Raw genomic sequence first — 27,318 nt, 5'->3', positions numbered from 1 at the left:
CACCTTTATAGCTGAAGTTTGTATATCTCTCTCTTCCCCGTGGTTGCGTGGATTTTTCTCAGGGTCCTCCGGTTTTTTCCCTCCACATTTAGAAACGTGCCTTGAGAGTATTTGGCTGCTCTAAATGCCCACTTGATGGTAAGCTGCTTTGTTGAGCTGTCATTTGTGGCCAGGTCGCTTCTGAAGAAGAGCTACATAGCTCAGTGGGCCTTACCTGGTAAAATAAAAAAGTGTTGTTTAAAAAAATATATATGGAAAGCATTGAAGCCTTGGTAAAAGTGTTTTTTGGATGATGCCTCTCTGCTTAACCCAGCAGCAGAGCAAGAATTTTGTAAATGACAGTTCTATGGCAGGGCACGCTGCATCCGTTGAGTGACTGCTCTTGAATGATCACAAAGTTGTACTCACTGTATCAACCCTGGAGGGATGATGAGCTGAATCGACCCCCAACGGAGTTTATAACTCATTCATCTGTGATTGTGAATCTTGCACTCTAACTGCAGCGAAAATTGGAACCTTTCCAGGCCGAATTAAAGCCCTGTTTTAGGCGAATGATGCGAACGCGACCTGCACAAACGAGACGACCCAAGAAGGATCCAAGAGCACACAGATTGTTTAATTGAATTGAGCCATAACAATTTGTCAACTCGTTGAGGATTTAATGACACGCCAAATATAATACAGTGCACAATGGCTGCGTTACGTTTTCCCCTCCCTTAAGAGCCATTGGCTAAAACCGTAAGCTTATTACGCTGGCTAGATTTTAAAATGTTATTGGCTCGTATTCGCTGGAGAGAGATATATGCGCGGCCTAGTATTTTGCAGGCTGACCTCGGCGGTTAATTTGCTCGACGTCGTCCGATTTACCCCGCGGCTCTGAGCGGTGCCACGCGCAGGCGCTCGCGCCATGTCCGTGAGGCCCGGGGTCTCCGCGTGGGGATGTGCGCCGCGTTCATAACGGTGTTCCTCCGCCCAGGGACCTCGATCTCCCCCTTCGGAGTGTGCGCATCATGGAATTACTGCCGAGTTTCTGAAGTGTAGCGCATTAAACTTGGCCGTCGTGACGAAGGGAAAGGGCAAAAGACGAGAGATTTCTTTTCATTTCTATTTTAATGTCTAACAAGATGGCAATCGGTGATGCTGAAAGCCGGTAGTTGTAGTGTACACTCCGAAAATTAAGAATGAATCGCGTTTGTCTTTCACATTGCACAAAATAGGATCATCACTCACTCCCAAGGCACCTGACGATGAGCATCTTCTTAGTAAGTCATAACGCCACGCTCGACACTCCACACGACGTTCTGCCATCGACCACACACATCTTCGTCTTCTCATCTGCCATGCTCATTTTTAGAACTCGGAATCTGAATCTGTATTCACACGGCAGCAGGGATCCGATGAGCTATAAAGCTCTTTTCCACAGAAGTCCACTAGGGGCGGATCAGAAAGTTACTGCAAAAAACAAAACAAAACACGAGTGTTAAGTATAGGAAAGGTGAGCAAATCACTAAAAACATGCTTATTTTACCAGGTAAAGCCCTCTGAGCGATCAGCTTCTTTTCAGAAGTGACCTGGCCACAAATGATAGCTCAGTGAAGTGACTTGTCACGTGAACATTTCTCGCAGCCAACTACTTTAAATAATCTAAACTCACGTTTCTAAATGTGGAGGGAAAATCCAGAGGACCCGGAGAATTAAGGAGAATTAATTTCGAAGTGGCAATGTTTTGACGCCTGACATGAATACCAAAGAAGGGTGCACGACCGAAGTTGCGAGGGAAGACGTTTCGTGGCGTTTGGGCTAATTTGGGAACATCTCTTCTTGGTGTCGGCCAGATTGGACTTGAGGAGATGAGAGTCCGCTAATGGCAGTGTTTGGGCTGTGGTGTATGGGGTGATGTATTCAAATTGGATAAGAATCTGTCATACATAGCAGGGGTTACAAAAAAGATTTCCAAAATCTTAAACAAACACAAGATACAGGTTCGTTTCAACACAGTACACAAACTCTGTGATTTGATCCCATCTGTAAAATATGTGATTCCTGACATGCAATATCCTGGTGTCTACAAACTAAGTTGTGGCTGCAGCAGCAGTTACATTGGGGAAACGAAACGACATGTCTCGGACCGTGTTCACGAACACAAGGCAGATCTGAAGCACGGTGGGACCAATACCTCTGCCGTTGTGGATCATTGTTTTAACGCTGTGGGCTCACACAAAATAGATTTTTCCAAGATGAAGGTACTCTGCAAACCCACTGGCTATCATCAGAGATTTGTTCATGAAGCCATCCAGATATATAAACACAGACACAACTTCAACCGAGAAGATGGGTATAAATTGAGCAATCATTGGAAGGACGTGATTAACCAGGTAAAGTCTTAACCTGCTGTGATGTTTCCATCTTTCCTGTGATTTTAGCTGACTCTGAGTTGCATCATTAGGTTGGATGTCTTTGTATTGACGGGCTGGATGTCCTTCTCGCTCTGTCACCGATGCTACGACATACTAGGCAAGTCACCGATGCTGCGGCATACTCAGCTTGTGCATTGACATACTGATCTCTCACAATACAACAGCCACTTCCACAGCCTCAGGGAGACCATCTCTAGCCCTCTTACCCTGAGGCTGCACCCATCCCAGGACTACATCAGACCTTGTTTCAGTAGCTTTCTCTCTCTCCCTTGAAGACTGTCGCTTGTGTTGCGATCGAAACGTCGTGATCTATTAATTTTCTATCTACGTGACTTTACCGAAAGAACCAAAGAGTAAGCCATCCATATATATACATAGACACAATTTCAACCGAGATGACGGGTACATGCTCAGCAATCACTGGAAGGACGTTATCAACCAGTTTAAGTCATAACTGCTGTAATGTTTAAATTTTTCACTGCTCTTGTGCCCTGCCCATTCCGTTCCTCTTGTGCCCCGCCCACTCCGTTTTAACACTTGAGCTACGCCCACTTTTAAACCTTGATAAACAGCTGCATTCGAGGCTTACCCCCCTTTTCTCTCCGCCTGATGACGACCGCTTGTGTTGCGATCGAAAGGTCGTAGTTTTTTGTTTATTTTTTATTTATTTGAACCTATCTACGTGACCCAAAGAATATGGTTCTTCTTGTTATTTTGGTTGCCGACCCCTGGCCATTGGAAGTCCTGTTCACAGTGGAAGTCGAGTTAACCGTGGAAGTCCAGTTTACCATGGATATCCAGTTGACCATGAAAGTCCAGTTGACCATAGAAGTCCAGTTGACCATAGAAGTCCAGTTGACCATGGAAGTCCAGTTTATCATGGAAGTCGAGTGCACCATGGAAGTCCAGATCACCATGGAAGTCCAGTTCACCATGGAAGTCTAGTAGACCATGGAAGTCCAGTTCACTGTGGAAGTCGAGTTCACTGTGGAAGTCCAGTTCACCATGGAAGTGCAGTTCACCATGGAAGTGCAGTTCACCATGGAAGTCCAGTTTACCATGGAAGTCCAGTTGACCATGGAAGTGCAGTTCACCATGGAAGTGCAGTTCACCATGGAAGTCCAGTTCACCATGGAAGTCCAGTTTACCATGGAAGTCCAGTTTACCATGGAAGTCCAGTTTACCATGGAAGTCCAGTTTACCGTGGAAGTCCAGTTTACCATGGAAGTCCAGTTGACCATGGAAGTCCAGTTTACCGTGGAAGTCCAGTTTACCGTGGAAGTCCAGTTTACCATGGAAGTCTAGTTTACCATGGAAGTCCAGTTGACCATGGAAGTGCAGTTCACCGTGGAAGTCCAGTTTACTGTGGAAGTCTAGTTGACTGTGGAAGTCCAGTTGACCATGGAAGTCCAGTTGACCATGGAAGTCCAGTTGACCATGGAAGTGCATTTCAACATGGAAGTCCAGTTGACCATGGAAGTCCAGTTGACCATGGAAGTCCAGTTGACCATGGAAGTGCATTTCAACATGGAAGTCCAGTTTACCATTGGCAACCTGCAGCTCCAGAGCTGAACGCCGCACTTTAAGGACTGCTTCATGACATTATTATTTATCAAGGGCTGACCGTCTCGTATTCACCACAGTACATTGAGGCTCTTGAAATATGGAGGATTTTTTTGACCAAAATAGAAAAAAAATGACTCATTGTTAGTTTGGTTGTATTTGAATCGGTATCTCAGCAAATAGTCTATGAGATCTGCCCGAAAAAGTGTGACACCCTGCCGATTTGAGTTTTCTCCCCACCGTCCCATCGTACGTTCCACCTCGGAGGTCAAGCCTCGAGACCAGGCAAACGTCGCTGCTCCGTCGCGGGCCCAAGTCGTCAGGAATTTGCCCCTTCGGGTCACGGTGCTCGTCGCCGTCCATGCAGGCACCTCTGCTGGAATCCGAAGCCTAGTTCCTCCTTCCTTAGCAAGTACATGCAGAGCGCGGGAGAAATCTAAGTTCCATACTGGTTGCGTTATGAACGTATTAATAAATGCATGTGAGCAATGTCCCATGTATGCTCTGTGGCAGACGCGGTGTCAAAGGCTGCGCGAGTATCAGTGCCGTGCAGCGAACTGTGCGCATGTAACGATGCGTCTCTTTGTGGATTCAGTCTTGATTCTCACGCGTGACGATCGCCCACATCTCGAAAGCGAACGTCCGGAATCGCGGAGCTGCACCTGTTGCCCCGTGTTCTGCTACTGTGCAGGTCGCGTGGAAGCGGAAGATGCTCATTGTAAGGCACACGTTCGCCTGTCGTGTCCGCTAGAGCACGCAGGGGATCTGACTGGAAATGAGCTGCAGGGTAATCGCGCAGTGTTTAGCTTCGCTGCGGTCGGAAGCCTCGATGGGACCACGTATGAACGCGCACCGTACATTGAACTGCCTTCGCACCGTACGTAGCCCACCGTGCAAATCAGAGATGCGGGGACACAAGAAGCTGAGGACCGTGGTGGGGGAGGGGGGGAGAGGAGGTGGTGCCGGTGCTGGGAAAGGAAATGGGATGTGGTGCGCTCGTGCAAATGTTTTCTCGAGAGCAAACGACGGCAGGTTGCAGCCGCAAAGCTCGAGGGCAATGCCCGGCTCCTCTGAAGTCCTCACTGGGGCTCAAACCGAGCTCCTAAAGTCTACAGAGAGGAGCGTCTCTGTTCTCTGTCCCGGAGCCGGGGCTGCCACACCGTGTGGGACCGCGGTTGGCTTCAAGGGCAGAGAGAAGTCGGTGCCAGTGGCACGGGGCTCGCGCTTGTAGCGGGAGGGGGCTTCTCGCGGGCCTCGTATCGGGAAATTGACACGGAGATAGCAGCTGTGGGTGGGGTGGGCGGTGGTGGCAGTGGTTGGGTGGTGGTGGTGGTGTGGCGGTGGGATGCACCCTAATTACCCAGCAACATCGCAGTCACAAAGACACGCGTATCCAAAGACAAAGATCCCCCGCATTTCCTTGACAGACTTTTGGGGCAAGTGCTGTTTAGCGAGCACAAACATACGGACACACAACGACAACAGCCGCGACATTCATCACGAAGTGGCAGTAACGTCACCACAGCACTTGTGCCAGACAAAGTGCACTTTGAAGCCACGTGAAGTGTCGAAGGCTCACTGACAGGGGGTCACGGGACAGACGAGTTAACTGCCCGAGATGACTGGCAGATGCATCACACTCACACACACATTTTTAAACACGCGTATATACAGATGACGAAGACAAAGATCCCCCGTATAGCCTTAACAGAATGTTGGGGCAAGTGCTGTGAGCGAGTAGCACCTATGAAGGCCGGTACGGCACACGAGGGGGTGGGTGGCCAACACCACACCCGACCGCCTTTGTTTCCCGACTAGTGATGTTTTACACATTGCACCAGGTACTCAATTGAGGCCGAGTTCACCTAGGGGACACCCATGACCGGTTCAGATTATCGTCACCGTGGTTGGCCGTGAGCGGGAATCGATCCCAGGTCGCCGGGTTCGTAGCATGCTAACCGTTGCACCACCGCTCCTCACACATGCACACACGCCCGTTCACAAACACTCATGTAACACACACCTACAGCACGCACGTATCCACGCACACGAACACACACGCTCGCATCCCTCGTTCAGTTGCAGACACGTGCCTTTTGCCCAATCCTCTCCTTGTACAATTTACTTTCAAGTACAAATCATAACGAGCCTAATGCAGCAGCACTCTCATCATTTGCTGCGGTCGAGCCAAGAATCGTCACGTGGCGCGGGGGCGTTCCCCCTCGCGTCTCGGCTGCCCCAGTTGTGAGCCACGGAGTAGTTTCAGCTGCAACATATTCACAGCTCTGTGGCTCACAGTTATCTGGGAATGTCAACGTGGTATTCAGAGCGAGTTCGCATCGGCAGTCATTAACGTCAGCGTTAGCATGAGTCATGTTCTTATTTTTGTTTTGTTAATATCACCAAGCCGTGCTTATTAAACGGAACATTAGAGGCGAGGCGTCCCATGATAATTAAGTTGCGTTTGAACGATCAGCAATTAACCAATTATTCTCTTTCCAGAGCAGTGGAGACGTTGGAAAGGGATATGGCGTGGGCGGGGGGGATAAACCCTGAGTTCAGTTCCCAGTCACGGTGAATAGCAGTGATGAATAACTGACGTGGTCCTGGGCCTCCCCGAGGTCGACTCAGCCTTATGTAGTGCGATGTGTAAAACATGAGCACTGGGGGGAGACAAAGGCGGTCGGGCGTGCTGCTGGCCACTCACCCCCTTTTGTGACGTGCCAGCTCTCATAGGTGCCTGCTAACAGCAGCACTTGCCCCAACAGCCTGCTAAAGACTATGCGGGGGATCTTTGTCTTTGTAGGAGTCATTGCCACCGTGGGTGGCGTGTATATATGTATGTCACTTATGTTATGGGTCACTGGTAGGCTGGAGTAGGTGGCACGCGACTCGTAGCCACATCCCATCGCGAGGGGCGGTATACTGGATGTGGTGTGCCAGGCTGCTGATCCGGAACAGACCCGGCTGTAAATGCCACCAAGCCCTGGTCCATCGTAGTGGCTTGAGTGGGTGCCCTGCGGTCTGGTCTGTGGGTGGACGAGGCATCAAGCCACCGATTCTCTGGGCTCGCGATACGCGCTTCATATTGCTTGGGCAAGAATTTCCTTGTTCACATACATCTTTGTTGTTTGTAAACTAAACTATTTTCTATTTTACCGGGTAAGTCCCACTGAGCTATATAGCTCTTTTTCAGAAGCGACCTGGCCACAGATTATAGCTCAACGAAGTGGCTGATCACCATCATCACGTTGATTCTAAATGTGGAGGAAAGAACCGGAGGACCCGGAAAAGAATCCACACAACCACGGGGAGAGAGACACGCAAACTCCACAAATACAGCAGCAGGCGTCAGGGTCGGGATCGAACCCACACCTCCTGTATACCAGGCGAGGTAGTTAACATCGCGCCATGTTAATTACGTGAACCCTGCAGTCACTGGAGAACGCTTTATTGAGAATTGTAAAATAATTCTGCAAAACTGTAATCCCAACAGCCAGGGTTAATTGTCAATTAGTAAGATATTTTGCTTTGTTTATTGGCCTTGCAGGCTGGCAATTAACCAGCAGCATGTGTTCGCCCGCGAGTGAACTCTGGACCGCTTTGAGCGGGCTCGCTAAACAAACACCGTACTGCCGCTTCACCAGATGTTATTGGTAAGAGCACTCTCAGTCAACAATGGGAGCCCTGATCGAGGAAACACAAGGCGAGATCGAATTTTTCACGCAGCCACTTGGGTTCCATCTTCAGCCCCGTCACAACACAGCATCAGTGGCGGCTGAAATATCCGAGAGAGATCACATTGGTCTACCACACGCGATCTGAGTATTGCGAGAGGACACCCTGAGATCTGAGGCTGGCCTGGGAATTCTCGAGGTGAACTCAGAACTTAAAGAGTACCCAACGGGGTGTTGTGACGTTGTGCAACGTCGGCGCTGGCGGTGGCTGTCAACCTCCTCTCTCGTGTGCACCGTCTTGTCCCGGCCTTCGCTGGGGGCTCCAACAGTCGACGAAACTAAACGGGATCTTGCTCTTCAGTCAAGAACTCATTGGTTCTGCTCGGGGCCAGAGTTCCACGAAAGGTTTAAACCTTCCACCACCCTCCCTCGGCGATTCCATGAGGCGGCTCATCTTTTGAGGTCACGAGTCAATTCTCAAGAAGTCGATGTTTACGGCTTGGTGAGTCTCCATTCCTTGCCCCCGTGTCGTCCGTATTGTTCCGTGGCGGAGCGATCTCGTGTGCAAGCGGTGCAACAGCACCGGTGCCCCAGGGGGGAGGCGCAATGGGGGGGGGGGCATTGGACAGGGGGCCCCCGATTGAATTGGTTGCACCGGGGCCCATGCTAACCCACGGCGCTATGCCACTCGTCTCATTCGTCGAGCCTATGGTCTCTAATAGCCACACATATACTACGAGCATGAAATACGCGTTTAAACCCATTAATAACGAATAGTCGATTCTCATTCGCACGACTCGACGCGTTTCTTGTGAGAGCAAGAATCGACGTGAATCGAGGCTGGGGTGGAGCTGTGCGGTTTGGGCTCCGAAGCGGGAATGTGGAATTTCCACGCCGTGGCTCTCGCTGCGCCGAGCCGGCGTCAGGGCGACCGCCGGTGTCCTTGCTCCGTCCGAGCATCGGACCCCGGAACCCCGTTTCACGGTGAGTCCTGCGAGGAAGCCAAGGGTTAAACCGCGTCGCCAGCTCCACCGTCAGCAGCAGCGCCACCGTCGCCGCCTGCACCGCCTCGACTCGCTGGCGAGCCCGGGCGTGGACTTTGGCCGCCGTCACGTGCCGTGCCGTGAACCCGGGGCGAGTGCGAGCGCCACCCGTGGAGGTGGAGGCAGACGTCGCGTGGCGTTGCGCCGTTTCGGAGAGAGGCGGGGGAGGGAGAGGCCGCGCGCGGGTCGGGGACAGGTGCTCGGGATAAACCCTCGGCGCGTTCACAGACACAGGTACGACGGGGCCACCCGCCCGCCCACTCGCCCACCCGCCCACTCGCCCACCTGCCCACTCATTCACAGCGCTTTGGCAGTACGTTGGTGGGGGGGGGGGTGTGAAGGAGAAGGGAATTCACTAGGGCAGGTGAGAGACTGCTCGGCGTCGCGGCGGACTGGAGGATGACACGCAAGGTGGCTTGTACGTATGTATGTACGTTGAACTTCTTTCTCACAGTACGTAGCTAACCGTGCAAATTCGGAGGCTTCTGCAGAAGGTCAAGTCGCATGTCCCGTGGTTCTCTGACGTGCAGCCCTATCTCTCTTGCCAGTCCACTACCCTGTGAAGGGCATCTGCACACCGTGCCAGTTGTGAGGGTTACTTGAACCATACTTCACCACACTGGTCGGTGGGCGTTGGCATAGGTGGGGAACATCGATCGACGTGAGAGCATAGAAGTAGCGTACAACTGTTGTTTTGCTGCACTACCCTCTGCTGCCCACAACGTAACACCGGTTCTACGCATCGTGGTCACTGTCCAGGCTCAAAACCTCCTGCCCAGCTTCTGAGATCTGACGGGCTTGGGTGCAATCGGAGTGATTTGGTCATCGGTGATACAGCACATACATTCATTTAATGCTTGCAAACATTACCATAGTCGGCGTCGTTTACAGTGCGAAGCACATATGTTTGCATGCATGATGCACGGTGCGAGCTAATTTAACTTGCAGACAACTTAAACAGACAGCTTAAATAATTATTTAATCAAGACAGACTCGCGTCTGTTTCGCCAAGTGACATAAAATAAGGGCGAGTTTAAACAATTTTTTTTTTACCAGGGAAGGGCCCACTGAGCCACATAGCTCTTTGCTGAAGCGACCTGGCCTTCAATGGCAGCTCAGCGAAGTGGCTTATCACGTGTAAATGTATAGCAGTAGCCAAATACTCTAAACGCGTCATGTTGAAAGAATGCACACGACCTTCTGTGGCCGCCTGCAACTCTCTTCCTTCTGAGATTATGAAGCCACCGGCGCTACGCATGTTTTAATCATCTATATTGAAACTAATTTCTTTTAAACTGCTTTTTGTGTTTGGTTTGTTGTCCTTCCCCGCACCTCAGATTAGCACGGTTAGCTACGTACGGTGAAAAATACGTTTTACATACGTACAAGATACAAACTCCAAATATACAAGGCATCAGGGTCAGGATCGAACCCACGACCGCCTGTTTACCGGGCGAGGTAGTTAACATCTCGCCGTAAGCCTCTGGGGTCTTCCGGACCGAAATGTCCATCCGTGCGTGTTTCTAGCAGCCACAACCTGAAACAGATTTCATCAGCAGGGCAGTCGGACGACTTCGTCCCATCAACCACCACACTGCAGGTCGTCACCTCACGTCCGCTTCTTCCCTCCCACTGCTCCACTTTGCAAGTCATTCTCCCATCAGCGTCTCTCTTTCGAAGTTATTATAACTTTGTTCAAGTCAAGAAGCGCTTTAATCCGAATGTATTACACATGCAATAGTGCAGTTTGTTGCTGACCGCTTGGCGGTTTTGGATTTTGTTTTTGTTGGGCCTGTACTTTTGGGTATTCACTTACTTGGGCTTAATTCCCCTCGCAGAGAATAACAGACATCAGTTTGAAAAGTAACCTCAACCCAAGGCATTGAAGTGATGCTTTGTAGCAAACAGTATAACGAGTGGTTTAAGCCATTGTGTTTGTCGGAGTCGAGTGGCGTGTAAGGATAGGATGATTCGTACTCGCGGGTAATGTACTGACTCCGTGCCGCTACTGGACAGCTGTGAAAAAGAGCTTTATAGCTAATCGATTTCCTCCCGTATGAATTCGTATTTTCGATTTTGAATTCCTTGAGTGCTCGCGATGCAAGGTCATCGCAACCCGTCTCTATTCCCCCATATTGTTTCTACTGCTTCCAGTCTCCTGACCTGGTGTGTTATGATTGTGCTCCCTCCAGGAGCTTCAGTGTCACGGCATAGCGGTGGGGGGGGGCTGGGATGGGGAGGGAGGGGTAGGTGGGGAGGGGGTAGGTGGGGGGTAGGGAGGGGTGGGGAGCTAATTAATTTCAGACGCTGAGGACAGGCGCCCTGCCAGCACTGTGGTTCTTCACGTGCGGTGAAGTGCTCCATTTGATATTTTATTCCATGAATTTTAAAATTATGATTTGTATTTCTCAGGTTAAAAACAAGTTGTTCAAGGAGTGGGACATTTTGGGGTCTAAACGTTGCTCGGCATATAAGATGGGAGGGAGTCGATGGGAAAACGACGAGATCGCTTGACGAGTTTTTGCTTACAGAGCCATTTTTGCGGAGCGTATCTCGCTCGTTCAGCGTGGCGCGCCTGTCGTGGTAGCTGTTACTGAGGGGAGAGGAAGAGCTGCACTAATGAGCATGATAGCAGCTATAGCAGAGACACGGAGAGGACACATATCGACGATGAGAGAGAATGGTCTGAGTGGATCATTGAGATGAGGAATCATCTGTTGGGATGGACATCTCCCAGAGCCACGTTTGAGAGATGAGAGCAGAATAGGAGCGCGAGTCTGTGGCGTAGTCGTGTGAATGCAATGGACCTTGGCGCAAGGAAGTAAAACTGTGTAAGTGCCTCAGACTTTTCGGTATGCTTATCTATGAATTCGCGTTATTATTATGACTGTATTATTATTATGACTGTATTATTATGAGACTCCCGTGGTTAATTTCCACCCTCTTCCCACTGGTGGCGTCCCCCCTGGCCCCGTGTGGGCCTGCGCGCTAGGGCAGCATCTTAGAGCGGCGTCAGTGCGCAAAGTGGGGGCCCTGCCGTGATGCCGGGTGGCAGCGGGCGGGGGGTTTCGAGCGGCATCACTGAGGTTGGGGAGTTGCCGTCACGTGTGAGAGGGATCGGCACCGCGTTAATGTGCGAGCGAGTGCCGCGAATTCTTCTCAATCATTCGCTGGGAGGCCGGTCAATGATCGGCACAGCACGTGAACGGCACTAACAGAGGCCGGATCCCTTTAGAAACGGTCTCGCTGTTTTGAACCTCTTACTCGTTATTTATTACCGCAAATCTTTGCTGCGGCTTTAACGACCAGTGGCAAAAAGATTTATACGTGTTGTAATCGCAGGAATAAAATCAATGCGTCTTTGTTTTTGCGTCATTTGGAAAATGCATCAATTGTGCCATTTTCATCCCCGAAGGCTCTTGGAGTGAAACTGCTCTCCCGTGGTTTTTAAAGTCGCTGTCTCCTTGCCAAGACGAGAACGGGGCAGTGCTCACCTCCGTTGGTGGCACTGAGTCGGTAATGGAAATTCCACGTTCCCATGGCCAGGTGTCAGTTCATCCGTAGGACAAGCACAGAAACTTCGATTCCTCAAGATTGCAATGTGTCTTGTGTAAGCATCATGTTTTCCAAATCCATACGTGCGTTCGGTTCACGTGACCCCTGCAACCAATATAGGAGCTACATTGACAGTCGTGTTAAAGAAAGGTCTTGTTGAACAAATGATGACAGCAACTCGGGCGGATTGAGGTTAATCATTGCATCCCGATTCCTTGGTACAAAATTTAATTAACCCCCAGAGGGATCACGGCCCGCTGAGTTAATCGCTCACCGGAATATGAACTCACATCCTTGCCATTGAGAGCCAAGCGCTGTGAGCACAGTGCCACTCACATGCCCAGGTCGTGCCGCCACTCGCCAGCCCGGATTGCGCTGGTGGGGCAAGCGGAGCCGCGTTCCTCGTCGAGTTACGTGGAACGATGTGCGTTGGCGTTTGAGAAAATTGCTGTTCTGTTGCTCTCAATAGAACGGCAGATAATGTTGCAAGTGACACCTTCTTCTCAGCCTCACGTGGTTTATTTGTGCGATCCTCATGTTCTTCAGCAATGGGGGAAATTTAGATAATTATCATTTGTTCGCTCTCCCAAATATACTTGCTGACAGCTCAGAATGATCCGTCACGGTTTGCTGGCGTTTATTATTGCTTTGTGTTTTTAAGGAAGTAAAAAATAAATATATATGTGTAACATGCCCACTTTGTGTGCTATACGACACGAATTCACAGAGGCAAATTCCCACTGGTGGCGTCCTATAAAACACATAAAATAGCCAAACGTGCTTAAATTAAATGCCTACTCAAGGCTCCAAGGACATTTCTGTACACGTGCGTTGAGTCTTTGGAAAAATGTCGCTCTGTTGTGTTAATGTAACTCTCATATGATAGGGAAAATAATAATCATAATACATTCCAGCCACTCTCTGCCACCAATGGTTGAAGGCCACCCCATGCCATGTCAGTCATGGGTTTTTGTTGTAACTAAATTTCACCACACTGGCCAGTGCAAGTTGGTGGAGGGAGGGCAGCACTGGTTCTGATCTCACTCGCCACACTGATGTTGGCCATGGTGGGGAATGGAACCCATGTTTGCCCGGGTTCATAGTGCAGCATGCTAACCACTGCACCCACTGCTCCACCCTTCGCATATCGTATTTTAAACGTCGAAAACTCTACAGCATCATGTCCCGAATAAAACCACTCTCCCGACAGGCTAAATACACTGAGCACACCACTTGGTGGGAAGTGAGGAGTAGTTCTATATAGACATGGGTACTCGCCATGGGAACATGGGATTTCCACCACTGGCTTAAGGCCCCCAGCGGAGATGGGCCTCAACACCCCCCTCCCACCCCCTCCCACCCCCCACCCCCTCCATGGCTTCTGCGAGCAAAGTGCATCTCTGGCCAGGACTGCGTCTCGCTCTCTGTGAAGGCACGCCGACGGGATGTTAACGACCTCGTCTGGTATACAGGAGGTCTTGGGTTCGATCCCGACCCTTGACGCCTGTATATTTGGAGTTTGCGTGTCTCTTTCCCCGTGGTCACGTGGATTTTTCTCCGGGCCCTCCGGTTTTCCCCTCCACGTTTATAAACATGCGTTTTAAGTATTTGGGATGTTCTAAATGTCCACATGATAAGCCATCTTGTTGAGCTGTCATTTGTGATAGCCAGGTCGCGTCTGCCAAATAGCTCTATAGCTCAGTGGGTTTTGTCTGGTGAAATCTAAAAAGTTTTTTGTTTCGTTTTCTACTGCGCGTCACGGAGGGATTGAGAACGTGGCCTGGCCTCCAGGGGGCCGGGCAGCCTCGGCTCCTGTGACGCTCAGCCGGCATCGCAGAAACCCTGGGCTCAAACCCGCGGTGTCAGGCGCCCACCCGTGAACCTGGTGCACCTGATTTCTCGAGCGTAGCCGAGTTGACGGTCTCTGCCTGGTCACCACAAAACTCGTCAAAATTAATATTTCGATTTGGCCCGATGTTGGCAAAATTCCAGCCCCTTAAAAATGTTTAAAGTGTCAGGTTTGATTGCCGTGCTAAGAACAGCGTGAACTGGTGATATAACGTGTGTTGTGCGCCTAGTGTAGATAATGAGGCCTGCTGTAAAGGGCCTTCAAAACTAGTTCTCTTGCATCCTGTTCCCGACTGTTCTCTGCCACGGGGTGGTGCATTGCTTGCGGGGGAAGTTTTGGATGTTTAACCGCTTCACATGGCTCCAGTAGCTGCTAGGTTACGGAATGTTAATAGTTCTTGAATGTTAGAACTACGGTCCCAAATTGTAATGATGGTGATGTTAAACTGACAGAGCGATGGGAATTATCTTTTATTGAAATCCAAGCTTCTTCGCAGAGGGGCTCCCGGCAATAGAGAGAGCAGCCCAACGTGAGCGGTTTCGTGACGAAAAAAACCCGTCACGGATTCCACTGCCTCTCTTAATTTACGGAGCCTGGAGCCGTGACCGATCACAACAGCGGCGGGAGCAGCGTGCACCGTCAGCTGTCGTCTTAGAGTAAACTTTGTCAAGATCAAATGCTCGTGCAGCGGAGAATCTAAACAGCTCTTGTTTTCCAAATTAAAGTTCCATTCCTAAGTCCTCTGATGTCGTCCTCCGGCTAGAGCTGCGCTCGAGTTATTTTGAGATGTTTTTGTTCTTTGCGACGAGTTGAACACGGGGCTTGGATTTGAAAGTGGGAACGGTCCGTGCCACGCCAAGCGTCCCCGCGGTGTTTGATGGGGGGGTACCCCTTGCCCAGTAGCGCCAAGGCAGCACGGCGGCATCTGTCGAACCGGCCGCACTCTTCTGGTGAGACTCGGAGAAGTCTCAACCAATCTTGGGATTTTCTGCTGAAACAAATACACCCACGGGTACACGTGATGTGTTGTTTTCGTTTGCATTGGGTTTTTTTTTTGGTGAAACAGGTCTTGTGGGCTTATTCCTGGTGTTGTTACCATTCACAATCTGCTGAAGGGGGCCCAGGATTTTTGTGCCGTTTGGAGAAGCCAAAGTCGAAGCTCCCTCTCCGGCCTAAGACACAACCCAAGAGCCAGCAAACAAACGGGCGCAGAAACGAACCATAGTTTGTACACAAGGAACAAGGCCGCTGCCCGAGCCTTTGACTATTATATGCCAATCCTCCTTTAACGCAGCTGCTGTGCGTGCGTACGGCAACAGGACTCCTTTCCATCTCTGACCACGCCTACTTACCCTTGGGTGACACCCACCTCAAACCTATATATAACCTCTTGTTACAACAGCCCTTTTTTGTTCAGCAGTTCTACTACTTATCTTTCTACCTGATGACGATTGCTTGTGTTGCGATCGAAACGCCGTGATTTATTATTTATTTTTCTACCTACGTGACTTTACCGAAAGAACCGAAGAGTATTATACAGTACATATGTACTGGACGGCAGCCCGTCCTACAGACGGGGTGATGTGACACATGACGTCTGACCCTTGTCGGACATCCACTGCTCACCAGACACCGGCCATCAACTCACCAGATATTCACCATTCACTTGACACCACTAACCAGGCACTCGCCACTCACCAGACATTCGCCACTATCCTGATACCCGCCACTCACCAGCCATCAACTCACCACCCACCATGCACCACGTGCTCAGCATCCAATTGGCTTTCTACATTTCCCACTTAACACAAGGGTCCTTTTGCTGCCTGCCCCATGTACCTGAACTGAACACGCAGATTGGTCGAGTGTTTCGTTTGTATTTTGAATCTGGCCAATTAGGGGGCATCCATTGTTGGTCAGGTGACCTCAATCGATAACTGACCGACAACAGGAAGTATTGTGATTGGTCAGTGAATAGCATGGTTATACTTTGCTGTACTGTATATATATATTTCCTAATCGTTGGAGCAGACAAACAAAATCCATGCATAGCAGAGGAATTGTAATTTATTGTCAGCTGTTTAAATTGTATTTCGTTGCCACTTGACAGGGGAAACCATTTACCACAAATTATTATTACATTTTCTACGGTTTTATACAATTCGGAATATGTGAGCGTGGCCATTGTGTAATTGTTACATCAGGTGACCTGCAGAGAGATGCTCTCGAGCTTTCCCCTTGTGGCCAGAGGGAGGGTGGCCTTTGGGTGGCTCTGGCTGGCAGTAAGTTGGGCTTCATCTGCCCCACTACAGCCCTGTCCTGCGCACATGGCCACACTGGCCACAGAAGCTTGGCCAGCGACCTGGGTGCAAGCCCTAGCCATGACCAACATGAGTGATGAATATCTTTGGACCAGTCCTGGGCCTCCCCTAGGTCGACCCAGTCTCATGGTGTGTGAGCATCAGCACTGGAAAGACAAAGGTCGCACCCCACCCCCTCTCGAGTGCCGTCCTGGACTCGGTAGATGCTCGCCCAGCAGTGCTTGCCTCTGCCATCTGTAAGAGTGAATGGGGATGTTTGTTGCTTTGTTGACCAGTGGCGGATCTCCGCGTGTGCCTGTGTCTGCTTGGCAGGGTTCACACCACACGTCTCCACGCACGCGCCGCTCGAAAAGTGGACATCGGAGGGCAGCTTAAAGGATCAACACGCTGCTGAGTTATCCTTCGGCAGTGGCTCCTAAACAAACTATATTTCTTCCCCAACGCCGCCGGCGAGCTCTGAAAGAAAGGCAATGGAAGGCAGCGGTGCCGTGAGCGAGGCATTCAGCTCAGACCTGGTTGTCTCGCTTGAGGCGGCACCGCAGGCCATCGACGGAGGGCATCGTCATGAAGACAAAGTGGGTCAAGGGGACTTTGGTTTGCCTCTTCTGATGAAGTCTCAAGACCTTCAAGATGTGTTCGAGCTTGGGCTGGGCAGACGCTTTGACAGCTTTATTTCGACAAATGAAAACCCATCGGAATATTTGGGCCTGGATTTTGATGGATTTGCCGCCACCACAAATCAACAATCTGCAGAACTCTCGGTCGAGCAGTTGGCGAGCGGGAGATACGACGCCAACCTGTTGGGACTCGACCTCGATAATGTCATGCCAAGCAAAAGCGCTCTGGGCCAAAACCCAGACAACTTTTGGGGCCTCATATCCCAGAAGGATTCAGACTCAATGTTCGACCCAAAGGATTCGGACTCAACGTTCAGTCCAAAGGATTCGGACTCAACATTCAGCCCAAATGGCCCAGATCCCTGGGTCATGAGCACGAATGCTAATCTGTCTGCTGTGAACCTCGAGCAAGCATCACATGACCTCCTAGGTCTGAGCCTGATTGAGTCCTCGGAGGTCGCCTCCGATTTCTCCGACCTGGCTGCGACCAAACCCTCGCTTGGCCTGGAGTTTGACTTCCTCCCGCACGGCGAGGGCGTCACGGATGCACAGCCCTTTCACGAGTTTGGCACAGGAGGCGGCCAGGCCAGGCCGGAGAACGCCATGGATTTGAGCGGGGAGGAGCTCACCGAAGTGAGCCAGCTGAGCGAGCTGACCAACACCGACTTGCCCGCCATGTCTGCCTTCACCGCGAGTGACGACTTGCTCTCGTCCAGCAGCCTGGGCCTGGACGACGAGTTGGACATGGCACCCAGCAGCCCAGACCGCTCCGCCACTCGACCCCCATCGGACTTGGGCTTTGACATTCTCCCCCTTGACGGTGCCGTGGCGGAGGAAGGGAAGGCTCATGCAGGCTTGGAGTTTGGCGAAAGCAACCGCAACAACAACAACAGCGGGAGCAGCACGGGAGAAGTTGAGCCCACGGAGGACAGCAGAGATGCGATCGCATGCAGAGCAACGCCGGGCGACCCTCTGGGTCTGAGCAATGAAGTGGTTATGCAGATGAACTTGGATGATGAGCCGGAGAACACAGGTCTGCACACAAAGCTCCTGGTCTCGGACGATTTCTTTGATGCGATTCTCACCCAGTCCAGTCCCTTGCCAGGTATAGATTTAGTGAGTATGCTGCCTGAGGAAGGCGATGTAGAGGAGTTTCCTTTTCCCGACGTGGAGTGGAAGAATAATGATGGCCTTGTGGAAATACCCAGTTTGGAAGAGAGCAGTGTATATGAAATCATTGACGGAGACAAGTTGGAGTGTGTCGGGAACGAGCTGATGAACGACGGCTTTGCCACACAGTCTGCAGCCTCTGTCGTGAGTGACGATGTGCCCATGGGGAGTGGCCTGGACCTGGACGCGTCTTCCGATGGACCGCTCGTTGAACCCAGCCCCTTCTGGGTTCTGGGTTTTGATGGTGGCCTGCACGGTGGGGGAGCCACGCAGGAGCCGCCATCTGCCGATGCCGAGCAGCCGGAGGTAAGCGCCGTTCTTCCAGCAGCTGACACAGAGGGCGGTGGCGGTGGCGAGGGGATCACAGGCAGAGCCGGCTGGGATGAGGCTCCGTTTCCAAGTTTAGCACCCGCGGGGGAAGCGAATGTGAATGACGGCGAGGATGACGATGAGGAGTCCGTTGCCGCCGCCGCCACTACTGTCGATGCAGCGAGTGGCAACTGGCCCCTGCAGAGCGACGCGGACTGGGACGAGTCTCCTCACGCGAACTCTCTCGATGGCGGCGCATCATTCAGCGTGGACCGCGATGCAGCCCCTCGCGACGACGACGTGCCCGAGGGTATACCGCCTCCTCCCAATGCTGACGACGTAGAAGCGACTGAGGAGGAGGTGGAGGAGGGAGATGATGACGTAGCTGGCTCTCGTTCAACTGCAGATTTGAGCAGAGGGAAGGCGCCAAACGAGAGCGTGAATTGCGAACTGACAATCGCAGGAGGGGCGCCGTGGGAATCCACCGACGCCACAAGCGATGGCGCCTCAATGCTGACGAGCGGCTTTGGCCCGGAGTTTTCCGTTGTGACGCCTGCCCCACCCGGCTGGTCATTCAGCTCGGACACTGACGGGACACCCTCGCCGGGGCAATTGACTCCCATCGAGGAGGACGATGGTGATGACGAGGAGGAGGAGACCGTAGAAACAGAGGATGGCGATGGCAGCGTCATGGACATAGCCCGGTCACGTCACGCCCTGGGCGAGAGCGGAGAGGCGTCAACGGAGGGGAATGCTAACGGAGGGCCCTCGCACGGCGGGCCGGCCACAGGACCCCTCGCTGCCGAGGTCGAGGCATTGTCCAGCGTCGTCGAGCCAGACAGAGCCACGGGCGCGACACCTGGCCGGTGCAGGGAGTCTCCCAACACGGACATCGCCCCTTGTGATGCAGAGTCAGCAGAGCTGCTGCCCCTTCCTCGAGAGGACGACCGTGCCTCGCAGGAGTTGTCCTTTCCCATCGAGGAGTTGGTGGAGGAGGTGGAGGAGGTGGAGGAGGTGGAGGAGGTGGAAGAAGAGGAGGATCAGAAGAACAATGGTAATGAAGTCGCGCAAGCGTCTGTCTCGGAGGAGGAGACAGTCAGTCGTAGTGACAATGTGGCCGAGCGCGGGGATCTCGCATGGACGTCGCCAAACGGCGCGGGCCCTCGAGCCGGCTCCGTGGAGGCAAGGCCGCTGGGTGTACTCCTGTCGAGTGGCCCGGCAGACCCAGAGCCACCCTTTCCTGGCTCTGAAGAGGCGGAGGAGGATGAGGAGGGGGACGACGAGGAGGGGGAGGATGACGTTGCTGAAGCGGACGGCTCTGAGGAGGCATCGGACGCAAGCGGCGAGGGCCTCGCGTGTGCGACGGAGACCGGTGCCACGTCGAGCCCTGAGCCGGCGAGAGCGACTGGCGACGACGCCGCGCTGTCATCCAGTGGCCTGGGCGAGCTGGAGCTGCCCTCGCTCGGCGCCATCTCCCCCGTGGCGGCCGGCAGTACGTCCGGGGTGAGCAGTGGCGAGGACCGGGAGAGCGGATTCAGCAGCCCCTGCCTGCACGAGCGCTGGAAGGGGTGGGTCCTCACCTCCAACCCCTCATCTCTACCCTGCGTGTATCTCATCTCTACCCTGCGTGTATCTCATCTCTACCCTGCGTGTATCTCATCTCTACCCTGTGTGTATCTCATCTCTACCCTGTGTGCATCTCATCTCTGCCCTGTGTGTATCTCATCTCTACCCTGTGTGTGTCTCATCTCTACCCTGTGTGTATCTCATCTCTACCCTGTGTGCATCTCATCTCTACCCTGTGTGTATCTCATCTCTACCCTGTGTGTATCTCATCTCTACCCTGTGTGTGTCTCATCTTTACCCTGTGTGCATCTCATCTCTACCCTGTGTGCATCTCATCTCTACCTTGTGTGTGTCTCATCTCTACCCTGTGTGTGTCTCATCTCTACCCTGTGTGCGTTTCATCTCTACCCTGTGTGTGTCTCATCTCTACCCTGTGTGCGTTTCATCTCTACCCTGTGTGTGTCTCATCTCTACCCTGTGTGTGTCTCATCTTTACCCTGTGTGTGTCTCATCTCTACCCTGTGTGCATCTCATCTCTACCCTGTGTGCATCTCATCTCTACCCTGTGTGTGTCTCATCTCTACCCTGTGTGTGTCTCATCTCTACCCTGTGTGCGTTTCATCTCTACCCTGTGTGCGTCTCATCTCTACCCTGTGTGTGTCTCATCTCTACCCTGTGTGTATCTCATATCTACCCTGTGTGCATCTCATCTCTACCCTGTGTGTGTCTCATCTCTACCCTGTGTGTCTCATTTCTACCCTGTGTGTGTCTCATCTCTACCCTGTGTGTATCTCATCTCTACCCTGTGTGTATCTCATCTCTACCCTGTGTGTGTCTCATCTCTACCCTGTGTGCATCTCATCTCTGCCCTGTGTGCATCTCATCTTTACCCTGTGTGTGTCTCATCTCTACCCTGTGTGTGTCTCATCTCTACCCTGTGTGTGTCTCATCTCTACCCTGTGTGCATCTCATCTCTACCCTGTGTGTGTCTCATCTCTACCTTGTGTGTGTGTCTCATCTCAACCCTGTGTGTGTCTCATCTCTACCCTGTGTGTGTCTCATCTCTACCCTGTGTGTGTCTCATCTCTACCCTGTGTGTGTCTCATCTCTACCCTGTGTGTATCTCATCTCTACCCTGTGTGTATCTCATCTCTACCCTGTGTGTGTCTCATCTCTACCCTGTGTGCATCTCATCTCTGCCCTGTGTGCATCTCATCTTTACCCTGTGTGTGTTTCATCTCTACCCTGTGTGTGTCTCATCTCTACCCTGTGTGTGTCTCATCTCTACCCTGTGTGCATCTCATCTCTACCCTGTGTGTGTCTCATCTCTACCTTGTGTGTGTGTGTCTCATCTCAACCCTGTGTGTGTCTCATCTCTACCCTGTGTGCATCTCATCTCTACCCTGTGTGCATCTCATCTCTGCCCTGTGTGCATCTCATCTCTACCCTGTGTGTGTCTCATCTCTACCCTGTGTGTGTCTCATCTCTACCCTGTGTGTATCTCATCTCTACCCTGTGTGCATCTCATCTCTACCCTGTGTGCATCTCATCTCTGCCCTGTGTGCATCTCATCTCTACCCTGTGTGTGTCTCATCTCTACCCTGTGTGTGTCTCATCTCTACCCTGTGTGCATCTCATCTCTACCCTGTGTGCATCTCATCTCTACCCTGTGTGTGTCTCATCTCTACCCTGTGTGCATCTCATCTCTACCCTGTGACTATCTCATCTCTACGCTGTGTGTGTCTCATCTCTACCCTGTGTGTGTCTCATCTCTACCCTGTGTGTGTCTCATCTCTACCCTGTGTGCGTTTCATCTCTACCCTGTGTGTGTCTCATCTCTACCCTGTGTGTGTCTCATCTCTACCCTGTGTGCGTTTCATCTCTACCCTGTGTGTGTCTCATCTCTACCCTGTGGGTGTCTCATCTCTACCCTGTGTGTGTCTCATCTCTACCCTGTGTGTCTCATCTCTACCCTGTGTGCATCTCATCTCTACCCTGTGTGCATCTCATCTCTACCCTGTGTGCATCTCATCTCTGCCCTGTGTGCATCTCATCTCTACCCTGTGTGCATCTCATCTCTACCCTGTGTGTGTCTCATCTCTACCCTGTGTGTGTCTCATCTCTACCCGGTGTGCATCTCATCTCTGCCCTGTGTGTGTCTCATCTCTACCCTGTGTGCATCTCATCTCTACGCTGTGTGCATCTCATCTCTACCCTGTGTGCATCTCATCTCTACCCTGTGTGCATCTCATCTCTACCCTGTGTGCATCTCATCTCTGCCCTGTGTGCATCTCATCTCTACCCTGTGTGTGTCTCATCTCTACCCTGTGTGTGTCTCATCTCTTCCCTGTGTGCATCTCATCTCTACCCTGTGTGCATCTCATCTCTACCCTGTGTGCATCTCATCTCTGCCCTGTGTGCATCTCATCTCTACCCTGTGTGTGTCTCATCTCTACCCTGTGTGTGTCTCATCTCTACCCTGTGTGTGTCTCATCTCTACCCTGTGACTATATCATCTCTACCCTGTGTGTGTCTCATCTCTACCCTGTGTGTGTCTCATCTCTACCCTGTGTGTGTCTCATCTCTACCCTGTGTGTGTCTCATCTCTACCCTGTGACTATCTCATCTCTACCCTGTGTGTTTCTCATCTCTACCCTGTGTGTGTCTCATCTCTACCCTGTGTGTATCTCATCTCTACCCTGTGTGCATCTCATCTCTACCCTGTGTGTGTCTCATCTCTACCCTGTGACTATCTCATCTCTACCCTGTGTGTGTCTCATCTCTACCCTGTGTGTGTCTCATTTCTACCCTGTGTGTGTCTCATCTCTACCCTGTGTGTCTCATCTCTACCCTGTGTGTGTCTCATCTCTACCCTGTGTGTGTCTCATCTCTACCCTGTGTGTATCTCATCTCTACCCTGTGTGCATCTCATCTCTACCCTGCGTGTAACTCATCTTTACCCTGCGTGTATCTCATCTCTACCCAGTGTGTAACTTATCTGTACTCTGTGTGTATCTCATCTCTACCCTGTGTGTATCTCATCTCTACCCTGCGTGTAACTCATCTGTACTCTGTGTGTATCTCATCTGTACTCTGCGTATGTCATCTCTACCCTGTGCATGCCACGCGAGTCATAATTAGGCAACTTTGTCAGGGGTCGATGTCGCTAACGGCGAGACCGATGTGTGTTTTTTTGACTCGGCGCAGTGCATCGATTCCTTTCGCGTCCCCCTTGGGGCGCATTCCTGCCTCCCATCTTTTTAATTTGTCCACCGAGCCGTGGAAACGCGTACACTCCCCGCGCTCGTCGTCGCGACGTCGATTCGCGGGTCGGGTGAAGCGAGGCCTCCCAGTCGATCGTCCGGCAGTGGGGGCCTTGGCGTTGATGAATGAACTTTAATGCACCCCAAGGGCGGTTTTCGTCCGCTGTGGGGATGGAGCGGTAGAGGGCAGCTCCTGTGCAGGGAGCTTGTCTCGCACCTCGATTCCTCGAGCACCGTCGCTCAAGGCACTCGACAAAGCTTCCAGGAGCGGTGACTCGGAATGGAACGGTGTAGATAGCAGGGGCGGTGCTATCAGGATTGAGACATGAGTGACACCGGGATTGACGAATGAGTGACAGCGGTGACCGAGGGGCACTTGGGGATCACAGAAGGGGTAGGGGAGGGACGGGAAGGAGTGGAGGGGGTGAGGGGAGGGAAGAAAATGGGGAACAGAGAAGAGGTGAGGCTTTGAGAGAGGAATGGAAGGAGGTTGATGAGGGGGTTTGCTTCATATACAGGGGCAGTGTTGAGTCTCTGGGCAGTGCTGAGTCTCTGGGCAGTGTTGAGTCTCTGGGCAGTGTTGAGTCTATGGGCAGTGCTGAGTTTATAGGAGGCAGTGTTGAGTCTACAGGCAGTGTTGAGACTACAGGCAGTGTTGAGACTACAGGCAGTGCTGAGTTTACGGGCAGTGCTGAGTCTACGGGCAGTGTTGAGTGAGTCTACGGGCAGTGTTGAGTTTACGGGCAGAGATGAGTCTACGGATTGCGTCTATGGGCAGTGCTGATTCTACGGGCAGTGTTGAGTCTACGGGCAGTGTTGAGTCTATGGATTGAGTATATGGGCAGTGCTGATTCTACGGGAAGTGTTGAGTCTACGGGCAGTGTTGAGTTTACGGGCAGTGCTGAGTCTACAGGCAGTGCTGAGTTTACGGGCAGTGCTGATTCTACGTGCAGTGCTGAGTCTGCGGGCAGTGCTGAGTCTACGTGCAGTGCTGAGTCTACGGGCAGTGCTGAGTCTACGGGCAGTGCTGAGTCTACGGAGAGTGCTGAGTCTACGGGCAGTGCTGAGTCTACGAGCAGTGCTGAGTCTACGGGCAGTGCTGAGTCTACGGGCAGTGCTGAGTCTACGGAGAGTGCTGAGTCTACGGGCAGTGCTGAGTCTACGAGCAGTGCTGAGTCTACGGGCAGTGCTGAGTCTACGGGCAGTGTTGAGTCTACGGGCAGTGTTGAGTCTACGGATTGAGTATATGGGCAGTGCTGATTCTACGTGCAGTGCTGAGTCTACGGGCAGTGCTGAGTCTACAGGCAGTGCTGAGTCTACGGGCAGTGCTGAGTCTACGGGCAGTGCTGAGTCTACGGGCAGTGTTGAGTCTATGGGCAGTGCTGAGTCTATGGGCAGTTTTGCTCAATGTGCGGGAGAAGTTGATTCCAGTAGAGGGGTGCAAGGAGGGGGAAGGATCATAAACAGAATTGAGCACTGGGAGAGGAGGGACACATTATTTGGGTCTTTCGGTAAAGCCACATAGATAGAGAAATAATAAAACATTAAAATATCACGATGTTTCGATCGCAACACAAGCAATCGTCATCAGGTGAAAAATATAGCGGGAGAGCTGCTGAGGCAGGAAGAAATATAGTGGGATAGTTCCTGAAGCAGGATGTTATATAGGTTTGAGATGGGTGTAGCCCAAGGGTAAGTGGGACTACGAAGCTGTGGAGGTGGCCATTGTATTGTGAGAGATTAGCATGTCAATGTAAGAGATCCACCGCAACGGTGGCTGTGTTAGTGAGACATTTAGCCTCTTAATGTATCTCAGAGAGTCGGAATTAACTGCTAAAATCTGCAGGTAGGATGGAAACATCACAGCCAGTTATGACTTAAACTGGTTAATAACGTCCTTCCAATCATTACTCAGTTTATACCCATCTTCTAGGTTAAAATTGTGTTTGTGTTTATATATTTGGATGGCTTAATTAACGAATCTTTGTTGATAGCCAGTGGCTTTGCAGAGTACCTTCGTCTTGGAAAAATCTATTTTGTGTGTGCCCACAGCATTAAAACAATGATCAGCCACGGCCAAGGTATTGGTCCTACCGTGTTTCAAATCTACCTTATGTTCACGAACACGGCCTGAGACATGTCGCGTAGTTTCCCCAATGTAACTACTGCCGCAGACACAGCTTAGTTTGTAGACACCGGGGGTATTGCATGTCAGGGATCACATCTTTCACAGATGGGATCAGATCACGAATTATATGTACTGTGTTGAATCTCACCTGGATCTTGTGTTTGCTCATGATTTGGGAAATATTTTTGGTGACCCCTGCTATGTATGGCAAGGTGATGGTTTTGATTGGGTCCTGAGATGGTTCTTTCCCAACGGTTGGGTGATAGCTTTACGGATTCTGTAGTCCGAATATCCATTCGTCTTGAGGGCTTGGTGCACGTGTTCCAGTTCACTGGCTAGGTGGTGATGGTCGGAAATACAACGAGCTCTATGGTGTAGAGTTTTGATGAGGGAATTCTTCTGGGTTGGATGGTGGTGGGAGTCAGGTTTTAGGTCGGCATCCGTATCGGTGGCTTTCCTGTAGACAGTGTTCCATTGAGCCATCTGGTTTCTTTTAGATTAAAACATCCAAGAATGGTAACTTGCCATCCTTTCCTACCTCCATGGTGAATTTGATGGCTGGGTGTATGGAATTGATGTGGTTGAAGAATTGGCCTAGCGCTGGTAGGCCATGTGGCCAGATGACGAACGTGTCATACGTATCTCTTCCACAAGGAAGGACGTAGGGTGGATGCCTGGATGGCATCTGTCTCAAATTTTTCCATGAAAACATCACTATCCAGGACTGGATAGCAGCCAGACAGGAGGGGATATGAGAGCAATGGTCCAGGGGTAAATGAAGGAAAGGAGAAGAATATTTGGGTATCATTAGTCAAGAAATTCAGAGGAATGCAGAAAAAGGAGATAATAGATTCAAGAGGCGAAATATCAAAGGGAGAAAAGAAAGGGGCCCATAACCGAACCGTGCGGAACACCGACCCTAGGGGAGGGAGGGGATACGAAGTGACTGAAGGAGACTGAGGATGTGCGAGAAGTAAGGTGAGATTTGAGCCAGGATAGGGGGTGTTGCCAGAGATTCCGAGGTCAGAAAGAAGAGTGGGTGATCAACAACATCAAAGGCAGAGGAGAGGTCAAGAAAATTCAGATTTATTCTTGCATCGCGGCACCGTGAGGGGAGGGTGTCAGCTTTGGGGAGGCCTTCATCCAGCAGTAGATTGACCACGGCCTATAAATTGTTTTGTTAAATGCTGCACACACGCCGTGCAGAGCAAGAGGCAATCATCCACACGGCACGACCTGTACATGTTTCTGCTTCTTGCCCTGATGTGTCGTATTTCCCGGTGCCACTGAACCCTCACGCTTGAACTGGAGAGCTGTTAACCCACGTCAGGTGTTCACAGTGATTTCAAAATCAATGTCAATGAGCTGGAGTTAATTTTGCCATACGGTGTCAGCAGACATTATTCTGAATCTGGCCAAGGTGGCGAGATGTTAACTACCTCGCCTGGCATGCAGGAGGTCCTGGGTTTGATCCCGACCCTGACGCCTGTATTTTTCGAGTTTGTGGTGTCTCCCACCCCGTGGTCGCGTGGATTTTTGTCAGGGTCCTCCGGTTTTCCCCTCCACATTTAGAGACGTAAGTTTACAGTCTTTGGCTGCTATACGTTTCCACGGGATAAGCGACTTCGTTCAGCTATCATTTGTGGCCAAGTCGCATCTGAATAAGGGCCATATAGCTCAGTGGGCCTTACTTGGTAAAATAATTTTTTTTTATAATTAGTTAAAGAGAGTCACCTGGCTGGGTGGTGGAAAGTTGTGAGTTGAAATCCCATTCGGGGTCAACTCATCCTTTCCTCTCTCCATGGTGGTTAAAATAAGTACTGCTTTGCGGGGAAGTGAA

At 51.4% G+C, this 27,318-nt stretch overlaps 1 protein-coding gene across 6 annotated transcripts in view; it reads left to right on the top strand.

Annotated features, from left to right (window-relative positions):
* The window catches only part of RAB11FIP4 (RAB11 family interacting protein 4), a 65,505-nt gene that overhangs the window by 19,329 nt on the left and 18,858 nt on the right, over positions 1-27,318 (top strand). Inside the window, exons 1-2 of one of the 6 annotated variants that reach the window (XM_078611193.1) lie at positions 8,491-8,934; positions 16,738-20,089. In XM_078611193.1, coding sequence (XP_078467319.1) covers positions 16,896-20,089 — 3,194 coding nt within the window. In that variant the 5' untranslated portion in view covers positions 8,491-8,934; positions 16,738-16,895. Of the gene's footprint in view, positions 1-8,490; positions 8,935-9,017; positions 9,131-16,737; positions 20,090-27,318 lie in introns of those variants that run through there. The other 5 variants (XM_078611198.1, XM_078611194.1, XM_078611197.1 and 2 more) reach the window with 5 other exon arrangements.

Source organism: Lampetra planeri, chromosome 35 (genome assembly GCF_965212315.1).
Source record: "Lampetra planeri chromosome 35, kcLamPlan1.2.h2, whole genome shotgun sequence".
NCBI lineage: Eukaryota > Metazoa > Chordata > Hyperoartia > Petromyzontiformes > Petromyzontidae > Lampetra > Lampetra planeri.
Note: the sequence above shows the minus strand (reverse complement) of the source record. Positions and strands in the feature narration are given on the sequence as shown.